General features: G+C 37.1%; 1 protein-coding gene and 1 long non-coding RNA gene across 4 annotated transcripts in view; one reads left to right on the forward strand and one right to left on the reverse strand.

The window, feature by feature from the left end:
* Positions 1-3719: 3719 nt before the first annotated feature.
* LOC122138513 lies at positions 3720-5442 on the forward strand. The gene is made up of 3 exons (XR_006155640.1): positions 3720-4207; positions 4294-4710; positions 4835-5442. It is a non-coding gene; the product is annotated as an uncharacterized LOC122138513 (long non-coding RNA).
* Positions 5443-10903: 5461 nt separating this feature from the next.
* Positions 10904-14764, reverse strand: part of LOC109096391 (receptor tyrosine-protein kinase erbB-4-like) — a 293046-nt gene continuing 289185 nt past the window's right edge. For all 3 annotated transcript variants that reach the window (XM_042731733.1, XM_042731732.1, XM_042731734.1), the window contains one exon: positions 10904-13587. In XM_042731733.1, coding sequence (XP_042587667.1) covers positions 12899-13587 — 689 coding nt within the window. In that variant the 3' untranslated portion in view covers positions 10904-12898. The remainder of the gene's footprint in view (positions 13588-14764) is intronic.

Raw genomic sequence — 14764 nt, forward strand, 5'->3', positions numbered from 1 at the left:
AACACAGCTACAATATAAGCTACTAAAAAGATCAAAGAACTACACTGAATCTGATTGATATATCAGGGAATGTAGAAATTAATATTAAGTAACATTAAGATTAATAATGCAGCATTTATCTGGCACAGACAATAAGGATATCAAAGCACCAAACTTATTATATATATAAATGGACATAGATTTAAGACTAAACTACTGATAAACACTCAATTTATAACAAACCAAAAGTGTACATTTTGTACTAAACGGATAAATGCTCAGAACTGAGTGAAAAATAGGGTTAATTTATTTATTTTTTTAAACAGCTCATTCTGACTCATTAAAACTAATAAACATTTTATAACTACCTTTATTTTTTTCTATTATTCAAAATTTTTTTCTAAATTCTACAAATACATCAATGTAATGTTTTATCACATTCCTTTTGGAAAAAAAAAAATGCTTGTTAAAAAGCCACACTATTTTTAAAGCAGTTTCACACTACTGTAAAATGTAATGAAAGTTATAGTGTCACTACTTTTAGGTAGTTAATTCCCAACACTAGTATTTACATCACATATGTGTGAGAGAGAAAAAGTGTTTTGTTTTCTTGGAGGATTGTTTTGGCTCCAGCATGTGCCATTTTGGCTTTTTTTGTGAGGATATTTATCTATAGCCATGAAGGCATTATTAGTAGAGTTCATGACTGAATATATTTACCAGTGCCTTGCATTTTTCATTGTATAAATTTCCATTCATTGCTTGTTCTCATGTCTCATGGGATATGTGTTAAGACATTCTCTGGACTGACAACTATATTCCGAAACTTCTTGGAGCCAGCAGCTGATCTCCATGCGGCAGTATAGAGAGGTGATGAAGTGGAAGAGGAAGATGATATTGACCCAGGATGGCTGAAGGACCTTTGGGTTTCTTTCTTCTCACACGTAGTTTCTTACAGCTGTCTCTGCAGAGATATGTCTCATCATCCACCCGCAGCAGAGAAGGTATGACTCATGAAAGAGCTGTTTGTTGGCACTAGCGGTCATGAAGGCCACGTCTCGGATTGTTTACTTGCCAGGCACCAAGGAAGCCTTTTGTTTGATTTTAGAGGCATTACATACAAATTTGAGGCTGGTAGTGGATCAAATGTTTAACAGTGCAGCTATCAGATTTTGTAGAGAAGAACTAAAATGAATGCTTATAATTACTAACATGATTGCAATGAGAAAAAAAAAAGAAAAAAAAAAACCTTAACGCATTTATATCGAAGTTTGGTTTGATAATTATTTAGGCTGTTTTCAAAAATAAACCAGAACAAAAGTAGAAAAATCAAATACGCCTGTTAAATGCATAAATGTAAATGTAATTACAAAATAATATTTACTAGTTTTTAAGTGACTGCTCAGCAGCTGATAAACTGGTGAAAAAGAATGAGCTACTTACAAACTAAAATGTTGGGACATCATCACTTTTGGTCATGTGCAGGTAAAATTAAAAAAAACCCCGAAATATAAAAATGATTTGGTGAATAAACTTTTTTTTTATCAGATAAATTAAATGCACACCTCATATCACTATCAATACACTCACTTTTTTCCCCCTGTGGATTTGATGACTAATAACCCAAACAAAAGGTGACTATAAATAATAATAGCTGAACACAATTAAAAATATACAAATTGTAAGTATGACTGCAAGTATGCAAAGATTCAATTTACATCTTAAAAAGCGCTGTACACCTAAATTAACTGAACACTGACGACAAACAGACTCAAGCCTTTGAAGAATGGAACTGATAGGCCTTAAAATCCCAATCAAACGTTGCTGATCATGCTCAGAGAGACTCAGCTCATTTACAAAGAGCAAATGTGTGAGCTAGTTTCTTCGAAAAAGCCATGGAACAACTACACAGAAAGAAAGATGAGGCAGCAAATGTCTGAAGATCAGATCACTTCAGACTGACGCAGAACAGGCAGGCTCCGCAGTAATTACCAAGACAAACATGCAAACGCACGTCCTGCCACAGCTTTGCATGACAGCTGTTTCCTGATTGCTAATTGTGAATAAAAGCAGCACCTGAGGATGGAGCTGACCTGGAGAATGATCCTGTTGTGGGAGAGAAATAATTGGGGTAATTTTCTTTGCTGTAGCCTTTCCACTTAAACAAGTCTGCATGATTTTTTTCTTTTTTTTTTTTAAAAAGAGAACCATGAACATTTCTAATGATGCTTTCTTCATAAAAGGAAATAAAAGAGTCAAGAGAAACAAGTATGTGCAAGAATATACTTATACCAAAAAAAAAACAACCGTTGTAAATTGACAGATGATTCTGTAACCACAGTTTACCTCTGTTGCATCTCTCCAGGTGTGATGAATAAAATGAGACACATATCATAACCTATTCAGCCTAATGAGACATTGTGTTCAACAGTCTCTCCCTCACTCTACACTGAAAACCCTCTCTTTGGGAATGTGTGTTTCAAAGGCTCAGTGAGTATGTGGAAAATGGCTGCTGGAGCAATCAAGTGACATTCGAGGTTTGTGGCATAACATCATACCAAATATACAGCCTTTGCATTGCACCAATATCTGCAGAATGTACACACACAAGCCACATTCTTGTACAGGGTTGGACTTCTTTTGCCTTCAAAACTGCCTCAGTTCTTTGTGGCACAGACTCAACAAGGTGCTGGAAACATTCTTCAGAGTTTTGGTCCATACTGACATGATAGTTGCTGCAAATTTGTCGTTACACATCCATGATGCGAATCTCTCATTCCAGCATGTCCCAAAAGTGCTTGGATTGAGATCTGGAGACAGCGAAGGCTATTCGAGTTTTGCAAACTTTTTATGTTCAATAAAGCAGTTTGAGATGATTTGAGCTTTATTTTGCTGGAAGTAGCCATCACAAGATGGGTAAACTGTGGTCATAAAGAAATGGACTTGGTCAGCAACAAAGTGTGCCAAGAAATGATCCCCCACACCGTTACACCACAACAGCCTGAACCGTTGATACAAGGCAGGATAGATACATGCTTTTATGCTGTTTAATGCCAAACTCTGATTCTACCATCCAAATGTTGCAGCAGAAATTGAGACCAGGCAATCCTTTTACAGTCTTCTATTGTCCAATTTTAGTGGTCCTGTATAAACTGTAGCATCAGTTTACTGTTCTCAGCTGACAGGAGTGACACCTGGTGTGGTCAGTGTGATCTGCTTCAAGGTTTGACATGATGTGCATATTTTACTGTTGCCTTTCTATCAGCTCAAAGCAGTCTGCTTATTCTCCTTTGACCTCTGGCATCAACAAGGCATTTTCACCCACAGAACTGAATACTCAATATTTTCTCTTTCTTGGACCATTCTCCATAAATGCATATTTTTGCTCGGTTTGGGCCTCTTAATAAAAGTTTTTTTTTTTTTTTCTTCCAAGTATGTGCTCCATATTATCTTGTATGCAGACTTTTAAGATTTCTTTTTTGAAATATTACAGGTCAATGAACTGTTCCATATATATTTTATTCATATGTCAACCTCTACTGGACAGGGCAAAACCAAGTTCTATAATACCATGAGAAGCTATATGACTAATCACTAAGAGATGCAGGAAAAATTACATGACAGAAAAATGACAGAACTGATTGGCTGATGGCACCATAAGAACACACACACAACCTTTCACTAGTGACTATCCTCAGCTTTGACTTCAAAGGCAACAGAAAGCTTTTCATGATTTTAAGAGTCCTGAAAAAGCTTTTCATGCTTTTAAGTGCACTGGTAAAATATCTTATATAACATCATGAATTGTTTGTGATTTATGCATTGCTTACATTTTTTTTTTTCAATGCGCAAATACTTTTGAATGGCTGTCAGTCTAGAAAAATGTTTGTTGCTGCCAGATGCTGAAGTTATGGTATCTAATAGCAGGGGCTGAGAGGACCATGATAAGGTAGCCAGACCAAACTATTAACTAGATAATTGTTGCCCTTTTGTAGTATCTTGGAGAAACTAAATGTAATGGGGTGGAGGTAGTATTGGGAGTGGCTCAACTGTATATTACGCTTGTTTAGGACTACAAATGAGCTGGACTACAAACCCCATGAGTCTAGGTACTATAAAGAGGAAATCAAACTTTTAGGCCTTCCTCTTTGTGGTACCATGTACTAAGCAGGAGAAGCTGTGTGGCATGTTTCAAGGCTGCGTGACAGATGAAACGACTAGTTACCATGTGAGCAGTGTGGAGGGTTGTGACTCTCATGGTTATAGTTAGTCTGTTTAGTTTTAATGTGTCTTTGTTTGTTTTTATTTTTTTAGTGTGCTTACTGGAGATATACTGATGGGTGCCTCGGAGAATTGAGTAGATTTATTCAATAAGACGGGTACTGATTTATTGGAGTATGTGAAATTTGTTTTTAAGCTTTTCTATTGTAAGTTGTGTATTATGTTTTATCGTGTTAAGTGATTTAATTCCAATATTTTAAAGGGGCAATCATGAATTGTGTTTTCTTTATTTTTACAGATGATGCATGATTGCCATTTACTTTTATTGGAAATATTGATGGCTTGATGTTGGGTCTTAAGATATGACTTTAAATGTTACATTGTGATGGCTTGAATTTATTATGAGATTGTGTTTTTATGTGTTATTTTTTGTTTATTTGTTTTGTTTGAACCAACAAACAACAGCGGGGTTCCCATTTTCTTATAGGCTACATGGTTAACTCTGTTAAGGTAAGTGGGAGCAATTTGTATTGGTTTGAGTCAAGTGAGTGTTGGGTTTTGACACGTAGTTTTATTTGGTTTTGTGCTGTGATTGAGTTTTTTTTTTTTTTTTTTTTTTTTTTTTTTTTTGCAGATGAATTGCCATTCTAAATGATTGGGGAACCCTATGGTCTGTAGTGGGTTTAACCTTGTTTGTTTTGTTCCTTTGCAACTTCCAATTACCTTTTGTGTCCAATAAATTTTGTTGAACTCGCAAGGAAACACACTGTGATTGTTGCCCTTCCTTTACATCTTCCCCATCACTTGTAAGGTCTGGGGAGGGTTATATAAGTACAGTATGACAGAATTTTGCATTTTTTTTTTTTTTATAGATTTTAGTACTCCTCTTCGAATCTCTGAACCCATCTTGAATGAGAAGTAATTGAAATTGAAGTAAACCATATTATTTATTAAATTGGGTAGCCAGCTATATATAAAAAAAAAAAAAACCCTTATGAGGTTTCGTTGCATTTTTTAGAGATTAGCAGACTATAACATTGCTCAACCGCAGTAGCAGGGAAAATATCCAATATGAAATGCTAAAGTGTTAGGTGGCAATCATTCTGTTAGATTCAAAAATTATATTTTGTAATGGGATTCAGTCAATGAGATTGCTCTAGAGATTGGCCCGTAGGTTACCTGTAGGCAGATGCATATCGATGGGCATGTTGAGGGAAAATGAAAGACTGTTGTTTGGTGGCTTTTGCGCCTCATCTCTCCACTGCAGGGAATGTAATATGCGTCCTATAATGAAAGCTCTCAGGGGAACTCTTCCTCTGCTTAGTGGTCTATACAGGGCCCACTCAATCACGAACGAAGCGCGTGCTGATGTACCGACAGGGCTTTCAGTAACACCAGGCTGCGTAGTCTGGAAAATGCCTTCTATCGCCTTTAGCGCCGTACACTTTCTTGCCACATGACGAAGCACAACATTTATCTCTGCATTTATGGAAACGAAGATGCTCAGCTCCACAATGTGAAAATAGAATAGCATTGCTCTGTTGTGAAAGAGAACACCATTGCGCTCTCCCTTGGTTTAGCTGGTTCATTAATGCAGACAGCTGCAGTTTATTATCAGGGTAAATGTGACTCAAAGGTGATTCTTTATAATATTGGATATATTTATAAATGATCACTAAAGCAAACAGTAATCCTGAATTTGGAGATGAGGGTGAGGGACGTAATTAACAACTAATAATTTCATTAAAGTAATCATTAGCTACTTTGACATACAAAACCAATGAAATTGACAGATTAACTTTTATAGTAAAAATGCCACATTTGTTTTTGTTGCCAGAATTTAAAACACTGTGGGAATCATACACTTGCCAACTGAATAAAATCATAGTGTTAAGCTAAAACATCTGTACCTTTATTGATTTTCTGTGAAATCTCCAGACTGCATATCAGGGCAAAATCTGGAAAAAAAAATATTGTAATGTATTCCAGATTTTACTATGATACAGACCTTTCCCCAAAAATGCTGCAACTCTACAAATGAATAGTTTATAGTGAATGAATAGTATTTGGTTTATAGTGAAAATAATACAGTTTCCATCATAATTTACACACCCTTATTTCATTCTATGTATGCTTTTATTTGTGTAGAATATTAAGAAATATTGGGGGAAAAAATTACACCATACTGGTTTGGAACAGTGAGTAAATAACATTTTTTATTTTTGGAAGAACTATTCCTGTAGGCGAGCGATTGCTGGAGTTAATTTTCCAGCATTTTTCAGGTTCTGTTCACACACAAGTAATATGAAAGCACCTAATTTAATCCTAATTTTAGAGCATATTACCCAATCAAATGAATTATGTCAGGGTAGAATGCAGATGTTATCAGAAAAACAGGTACAAAAACAGTGGCTGTAAATCATCCCAGCTGGAGAGATCAGATCATATTTAGATCCAGAGATTCTGATCATTTCTCTTCAAGGGAAAATCCATACAGAATGTCAAAGGTAAAGAGGGGAGGGCTGGGAAAATGATGGATTGCGTCTATTACACTCAATTATGTGCTTGAGAAAAGTGATTTGACTCAGTATGAGAGGGGGAAAAAAGAAAGACAATACTGATCACACCCTCTTAGAATATTGGATTTCCAGTGATTATACCATAAAATGTCACTGCGGGGAAAAGATCTGTCGCACACAACACAAATAATCACGGTTTACTGTTACGTTTGTTGTGAATGTGATTACCAAAGATATTTAGTTTTAAGGCGGTTGCAATATAATTCAGGTAAAAGTGCAAGAACTTTCATCAGATTGCAGTGTAAAGCACAATAAAATCACTGACAAGCACCTATAAATTACGTCACATCCTCATATAAAACAATTGCCATCTGATTAATAATTCAGAGATAAGAATTCTGTTGAAACAAAGTGATGAATATGCAGGCAAGAGCACACGGACAGATCACCTAGCGGTTCACTGTGACATTTTGATGTTATATCCCATCTTTTTTTTATGATGCTTAAAAAGGCTGTAGTATGTGATTTTTGAAATCTGAAAGCATTCGGATGCGGCATATCTGATTTTAAGAAAGTGAAATTCTGAATCATTGCCTTCGAGATGGTCACAGACTTGACAGACTCTCGCTATCCATCAAGACATTCAAAATGCTGTGAAAAAATGTCAGAATCTGACATTTTAAAAAGCAAAAATCTCTGAGCCATCTTAATGTCAAAGAACATGAGATGCATTCGCTTTTGAACAAGAAAAAAAAAAACAGACACATATATCAGGTGTTGTATTTATTTATATTAAATTAAAAATATAGATTCAGGTAACAAAACTGTGAAACAGTATTTAAATGCTCTAGCTTTGGGGAATGGGAAAGCTGTGGTGAAGAAATTTACTGTGACCAGAGCTGAAGATGGGCGTCAAAAATCACAAGACTTGACTTTAGTTTTGATGAGCCGTCACTCAATAACAACGTGGCCAAATGAACACCACTCCAGATAATTAGTCCACTTGACAGCGTGAATAATACACTCTGACTTACGGATCTCTTGGAGGAACACCATGGCGGATGTATTTGAGAAGGTTGAGCTCAACTTTTGCCGTCATTTTTCACCGTGTTTGCGCTCACGGCCCTCGGCTGCAGATGTGAAGAGAAGGGAGGTTGTGCATGAATATGAATTACATACTGAGAAAGAACTAGACACTACCCATATGACCAGGACTAAAGTCAGGAAAAGCCTAACTGGAGTTGAGAGAGATTCCTGGGAGATACAAATGCTATCGTCACACAGCTGCAGATTCCCCACGCTGGATTCTGTACAAAAAGATAAAATTGTGGGGTGATGGAGGGAGGCTATACCTGACAGAAAGAAAACATCTCCTACCTCTTGAACACGGGCAGAGGTTCAAAAACACAAAAAGCGCCAAGCCGGGCTACATACAGTCACAAAAAAAACACACCGAAGTACTAAAAGAACCTGCAAGATCTACAAAATCAAATATGTGCTGTTCAAATTACAGATATATACAGCCATCAAATAAGAATAACCGGTCACACACAATATAAGTGAACAAAACATAATGGGGAAAAAGGGTCAGTCCAAAAAGAGCATAAGTTTCCCAGCTATTTACAAATACATCTTGCCAATTCAACTGTCTATAAAAATACTATTCACATTTTCTCATTGACGTACAGTAGTAAAATCATGAGGAACAACCATTCCAAATGTCAATGTTGCAGGAAGGTGTTTTTCTCCTTTTTTTGTACTTTGTATAAAATGATTTTTTAACTGTGCTTAGTCTATAGATACTTTCTGACTACCCTTCCACATGCAAAATAAGTTCCAGTGAGCATTGCAAAAGAAATGATAAAAGAAAAGACAAGAAAAGGGGGCACAGCTAATGAGAAGGACCCAAAAGAACAAACCTGTGCTTGTTTGCATCTTTGACACTGCAGATTTGATATGCAAATACACATGATCAGATCAGACTCAATAACACTGTTAGTTAATTTAATTGTTGGTGTTAAACATTAAGTGCCCTAACATACTGTAAGTACCTTAACAGTAATGTGATAACAGAAACTGAAACGCAATGTATTTTGTAAAGCTTATTGCCTCTCTATACTGTAAAATATATGCTGACATGGTCACTATAAAAGAGCTGTAGGGCCCATAAAACTTAAATTAAGGGAATTGTAAGTGCCTAAATCATGTATATTACAACTAGCTGATAAATATGTTAAAAATGAGGGAGAAAAGCTAAAAAAAAAAAGATCAAAGGGTGAATTCACTAAGCACTTTTGAATTTGATTTTTGAACTCAAAACGCCACACTTTCCAACCAACCACCCACAATTCAGTTTAACCAAACACTAAATGTGGCTAAATTGTTTCCACGCTGTATTTATTATAAATTAAGTCTTTATTATTTTACAGTAGCATACACATGCTTTATGTAAATTGGGTTCATTAACTCATTGCTATTGGGCTATTACTCTTAACAGAAACCAGGCGGTAAACCTACATATAAAAGATGTTGTTGATCATTAACTGAATGATGGAGACGAAGAGCATGACAACCAGCACACTTTAAGCATTCTGAAGAGTTGATTCAAGTGTGTTGCACTGAAACTTAGTGAACTCACTCTTCAGATTTAAAAAAAAAAAAGTAAAAAAAAAAGTAAAAAAAAAAAAAAGTAAAAAAAAAAAAAAGCGGAACATAAGCCTTCACCAGTATCTTGCTACTCTTGATTTAATAATTATCTTCAAGCCCCTTCAGGTATATATACACAAGTTCATGTCAAGATGTCTTTCACATGTTCTTCTAGATTCTGCTATATGTGAGTCACCAATGAACAATGTGCAGTGAGACAAAATGTTTGTGCTCCATCCAAACCTCATTTCCCAGAAAGTGGAAATGTTTCCAAAGAGAATGAGTTCCATCCTCTAACAGTCTCTAATTATGAAAGTCTTCACAAACAGTCACCCTCACATTTCAGGCATTCATTCAGGTGAGCTGTTCCTCACTTGATGGATTTAGTAGATCTCCACCCTGTATTCACAGCAGTTGCTACATATAGATTTAGACACCCAGACCTGCGGTGACATTATCAGTAGCATATGCACGAGGTCCTTGCCTTAAATTAGGCTAAGAAAAGGTAACCGAAAGCTTCAACCATCTTGAAAACTGCACGTAAGAGGGTTTTCTTGGAGGCTGTACTTCTTTGGGCTTTTGATAACCCAACCAGAATCCTTTAGATAACTATGCACTGGGTTCATAATAAATACAAGAAAGATGAATAAAAATATCATTTGTGACCATTGACCACAAAACCAGTCTTAAGTGTCAATTTTTCGAAATTGCCATTTATACATCATCTGAAAGCTGAATAAATAAGCTTTCCATTGATGTATGGTTTGTTAGGATGGGACCATATTTGGCCAAGATAAAAACATTTGAATATCTGGAATCTGAGGGTGCAAAAAAATCTAAATATTGAGAAAATCACCTTTAAAGTTGTCCATATAATGTTCTTAGCAATGCATATTACTAATCAAAACTGAATTTTTATATATTTACGGTAGGAAATTCACAAAATATCTTCATTGATCATGATCTTTACTTAATATCCTAATGATTTTTGGCATAAAAGAAAAATCTATAATTTTGACCCATTCAATGTCTTTGCTACAAATATACCCGTGCAACTTTAGACTGGTTTTGTGGTCCAGGGTCACATTTGGCCTTAGTTCTACACACTGTACTTCATAACTGTTAAACTACTTTCCAAACTCTATAGGAGCTAAAATTAAGCAATTTCAAGTATCAGTTTCATCCTGTAAAGGCGTCTATTATTATTATATAGGTAATCTTAGCATTATTGCGACCCACCTTAAATTCTGCCATAATCACATTATTTCTAAAGATAAAAGCTTGAGATAAATACTTCAATTAGTAAACATCTGTGTTTGGCAAAATTACTATGCGTCACTAATATTCCCTGATTTTGTTTCCAGTAGAGAGCCAAAAATGTCATTTGTCTAATCTGTTATCACATGGGAAGAGCAATTCCCACAATGAAAAGAACTCCGCTCTATCTTTGTTATGTTCATGAATTAAAGTGCTCCATGTAACCGTAAACCTTCATATTATAAGCACACACAAAAAAACATATAAAAGGAAAAAAGTGATAAAGCAAAACAAATGTATGTGGGCGGGTGGTGTTTGCTAACATCATGTAGCTATGATTATAATAAATGAGTATTTAATCAGTGCCGTTGGTGTTTAAAACAAACTCATGCAGCTGTGCCAGGCTGTTAAGTGCTATAAAACCATTTCACATCTCCAAACCAGCAACACAGCAACATTATTATTTCCCTTAACAGAAAAGCATAGTGACTGGCAGTGTTCAAAACTATACACAAATCTAGCCGTAGAAACCTGGATGGCGTGGTTTTACCGAAGATGTAGCAAAGTTGTTTTCCACCATTTGAGGAGAACAACATGCCCAAGTAAGCTGCGTTATCATCCTAAATTCTTATCCGTGTAGCTCCATGAGATGCTTCTTATAGAAAGTCATTATGGGAGACCGTTCAAATGGAGTTTGAGGCAGATTTTAAGCAGTCTCATCTCTGACCTCGGGGCAAATTTTTCATTCGTACGTTCTCATTTGTTCCTCATGGTACTGCATGATGGTACTCCTGCCTTCTTGATTTCAAAACGTCCCTCACTGTTGCAGTTTTAATGAACCCAGCTAGAAAAAGCTGCCATCTTGATTGCAAGTCTTGTGCATCTCATTGACTCGCATGTGGGTGAAGTTTATATAGTTGTAACAGTTTTCCGGCCATATTTCAGAAGAGGAGCCATGTGTTGTGTGCTGTGGAGTCTTCCGTACAAACCTGGGCCTCTGTAGCTGTGTAAATATCCGTTCACCACAGTACGTCCATCTACGTGGATGCTCTTGGTATTGATTTTAGCTTCTAAGGTTCAAGGTAGACCCAATCTGGGTTTTCGTTCCACACATCAAATGACAAAATAAGGAAGGCTACCTTAAGGTGACAACTCTGTGAGCATATAGATCAATGCTGGCTAGATCAACAATAAAAACGTTATTACAGTAGACTGTTGCAGATCTGCTTTTATGAAGTTATTGATTTTGTGGCGGGTTGCAGTATGGACTCGTTCATATGCGTGCTGATACTGTTATCAGCGTGGAGTGCTTGTCTTCATCAAGTTGCCTTTACACATGTAGTTTTATACAGTAGATGTATAATATGGACCGCAGGACTGTTTCCAGTTGGCAATCGTTCCAGTCTTACTTAGGAATCAAAAATGAAGAATGGCTCAATAGAAGTAATAAAAAGTGCCTTGTTTGAGCAATACATGTGAAGATTAATTATGCAGATATTTTGAACAGAACATTACACAATGTGTCTTTTGAAGATGTGCCATTCGAGAAGGTGGTGATCAAAGGTCCCAGTTGGCACCATGCTGTAATGAACATATGTTTTGTTGTATATAACAGCATAAAGCGTACAGCCAGGCATGTCGCTTACTTTTTTGAGTCTCAATCAGTAGGCGACATTGAGGACCATTTTGGGCCCTTTTGTCTCAAGGCCCAAAACGATATTCCCAATATGATGGATTTGCATACAACACATCTGCCTCATAAAATCATGTATGGAGTGCTAAAATAAACTACGCTAACCGAAGTCATACATTTCAGCAGATCTTATCGTAGCTTCAAATCAAAATCTCAAAATAAGAAATGATAAATATTTTTGTAATTGCACAAAAGAATGACTCCTCTTTGCTATTGGATGAACCCACGTCACATGTCAACGTCAGTACTTGCTTTCAGTGAGATGAGTGTAACTTCTACCAAATGCTGGGAAGAGTATCGCTTTCCAAAAGTTGGGCTCAGGTAGGGGAAACAGGTCTTAATGGTGATTGAAGTGAGGAGAGACAAGCAGGAAGGAGCTTTGATTGATGTGGCCATCTGTGACCGATGCCTCTGGAGGAGAAGCTCACTCAAGTGGATCAGTTCCAGGTCATTGGAGGTTGGGTGTTAAATCCAGTTCAGAGAGGAGCGGAGAGATCAGGATGCTGGTATGAGAGCCAGGGTGAGAACGCACTATGACTCTCTCTTTACCTCCTACTTTCCTTGTTTGTCTTGGCCGATGTTGCTACACAACAGTGTTTCTCTGGCGGTAGGGAGGAGGTGGCAACACGGTGCCCGGTTTTAGGGCATACTCGGACAGGTACTCCTGGTTCTCAGCCACAGCGGGTCGGATCCGTCCGTTTTGCCGGTAGAAGAAGCGTGTGCTGCAATCCTGCAGATACTCGGGGTTGTGGAGAGTGGCCTTAGGGGGAAGACTGTGCTGCCAGTACTCAGGATTGTCAAATGTCTTTTTGGGTTTTATGTCTGCCTTGATGGTCCCGGAGTGAGCGGGATGGAGGGTGTGTGTCGGGTGGAGGGTGTTTCCGGGATGGGCAGAGTGGAGGGTGTGGCCTGAGAGGGTGGAGATGCTTTGTTTGCCTTGGTAGAGAGGCTGTGTTGTGACGTGGGCATTGGATGCCGCTGGTTGCATTGTTTGGGAAAGGTTCTGGCTTGTGGAAGTTCCACTATTTGCTGCTGCTGCTGCTACTACTGCTGCTGCCGAGTGTGCCACAGGGACTCCGTTCTTCCTCAATACATTGTGACTCTTTTCCCCAGAGTTATGGAAAGTGTTGAGGTACAACGGGTCATTCACATACTCATCCTCTGCTTTGGGTTGCCCGTTGGAGGTACTGTGGTAACCTCGCTCGAGAGTGTGGACCTCTCCGTTTCTGCGATGGGTGACAAAAGGGTTCTCCTCCACAGGGTTGAGATAATCTGCATGAGAAAAGAAAAGAGCTGTCAGAAGAGAGGAGGTTGGCAGTATGAGAAAATTGTGGCAGCTAGCGCTCTAAGGTAAAGCTGACTACCATTGAACTCAGCAGGTTTTCTATACAGACTCAGTAGGATGCTCTCTGAAGTCCTAGAGTTATAGTAAATCCAAGTTCTTTCCATGAACATTTTTTGCTAGAGTTAACTTCAGTATACTTTACAGAAGAATGATTGAGGTTACAAAGTGTGCTAGTGAGCCCATGACTGTGCAAGAATTAACACAAATTAGCCCAAGATTCTGTAGCTTTTTTTCAAACTTTCCTAAACTCTTAATGTCTTAGCAACTTTTATGAAATTTCAAAAGGATTAATCACTGCTTTGAACCCTGGGTTATGAAAAACTGCTTGATAGTACTGTATGTTTAATACAGCTTTAGTGGGTACTGAGTACTGGTGCTATAACTAAGCAATTTGAAACAAGAGGCTGGTTGTTTAGCAGAATTCCTGTTAATTTCCTAACGGATAAATGTATTTGTGTCTTCATGCAATGTCAGTCACTTTAGATGAAAGAGTGTAATCTTAATGTAATGTTTAGGAGCAGACAAATAATCACACATTCTCTCAAAGCTTTTCACATTAAATATTATGAGCTTTGTAGTCAGAAACTTCTACAGGTTCTATTTAGTTTCAACATTTAAAGGAAAGGCAAAAAGGTCACAGTGATGGCAAATTCGGTCATCATTCACTGACTTACTTTCTTCTTTAGAAGATGAAAGAACATATTTTGAGATGTCTCTGTATTTTTGTGTTCATACAGTGAAAGTCAGTGGTCTCCACAACTAAAAGACAGAATTTTTTTTTAGGTGAACTACCCCTTTTAAACGACCAGAGAAATTTACACAGATGGACAAGCAGTTATTAAAAAAAGTTTTGTGCTGTATTTGTTGAGGAAATATTATTAACCTTGTAAATATCAAGAACATAACCCAGGTTTCTCAAATTCTCAAAAAAAGTGAAATTTCAAAACCTGACTACATAGGATTAATTACTAACCACTGGGTAACTAACAACCTGAACAGTGTGAATCATTGAAAAAACACAACCGAGGGTTACAAATGACACTGGATAAATAATTTCAAGTGTAAAATGCATAACGGAGCTCTTTTAGATCAATTTCCTCACTT

This window comes from Cyprinus carpio, chromosome B9 (assembly GCF_018340385.1).
Source record: "Cyprinus carpio isolate SPL01 chromosome B9, ASM1834038v1, whole genome shotgun sequence".
NCBI lineage: Eukaryota > Metazoa > Chordata > Actinopteri > Cypriniformes > Cyprinidae > Cyprinus > Cyprinus carpio.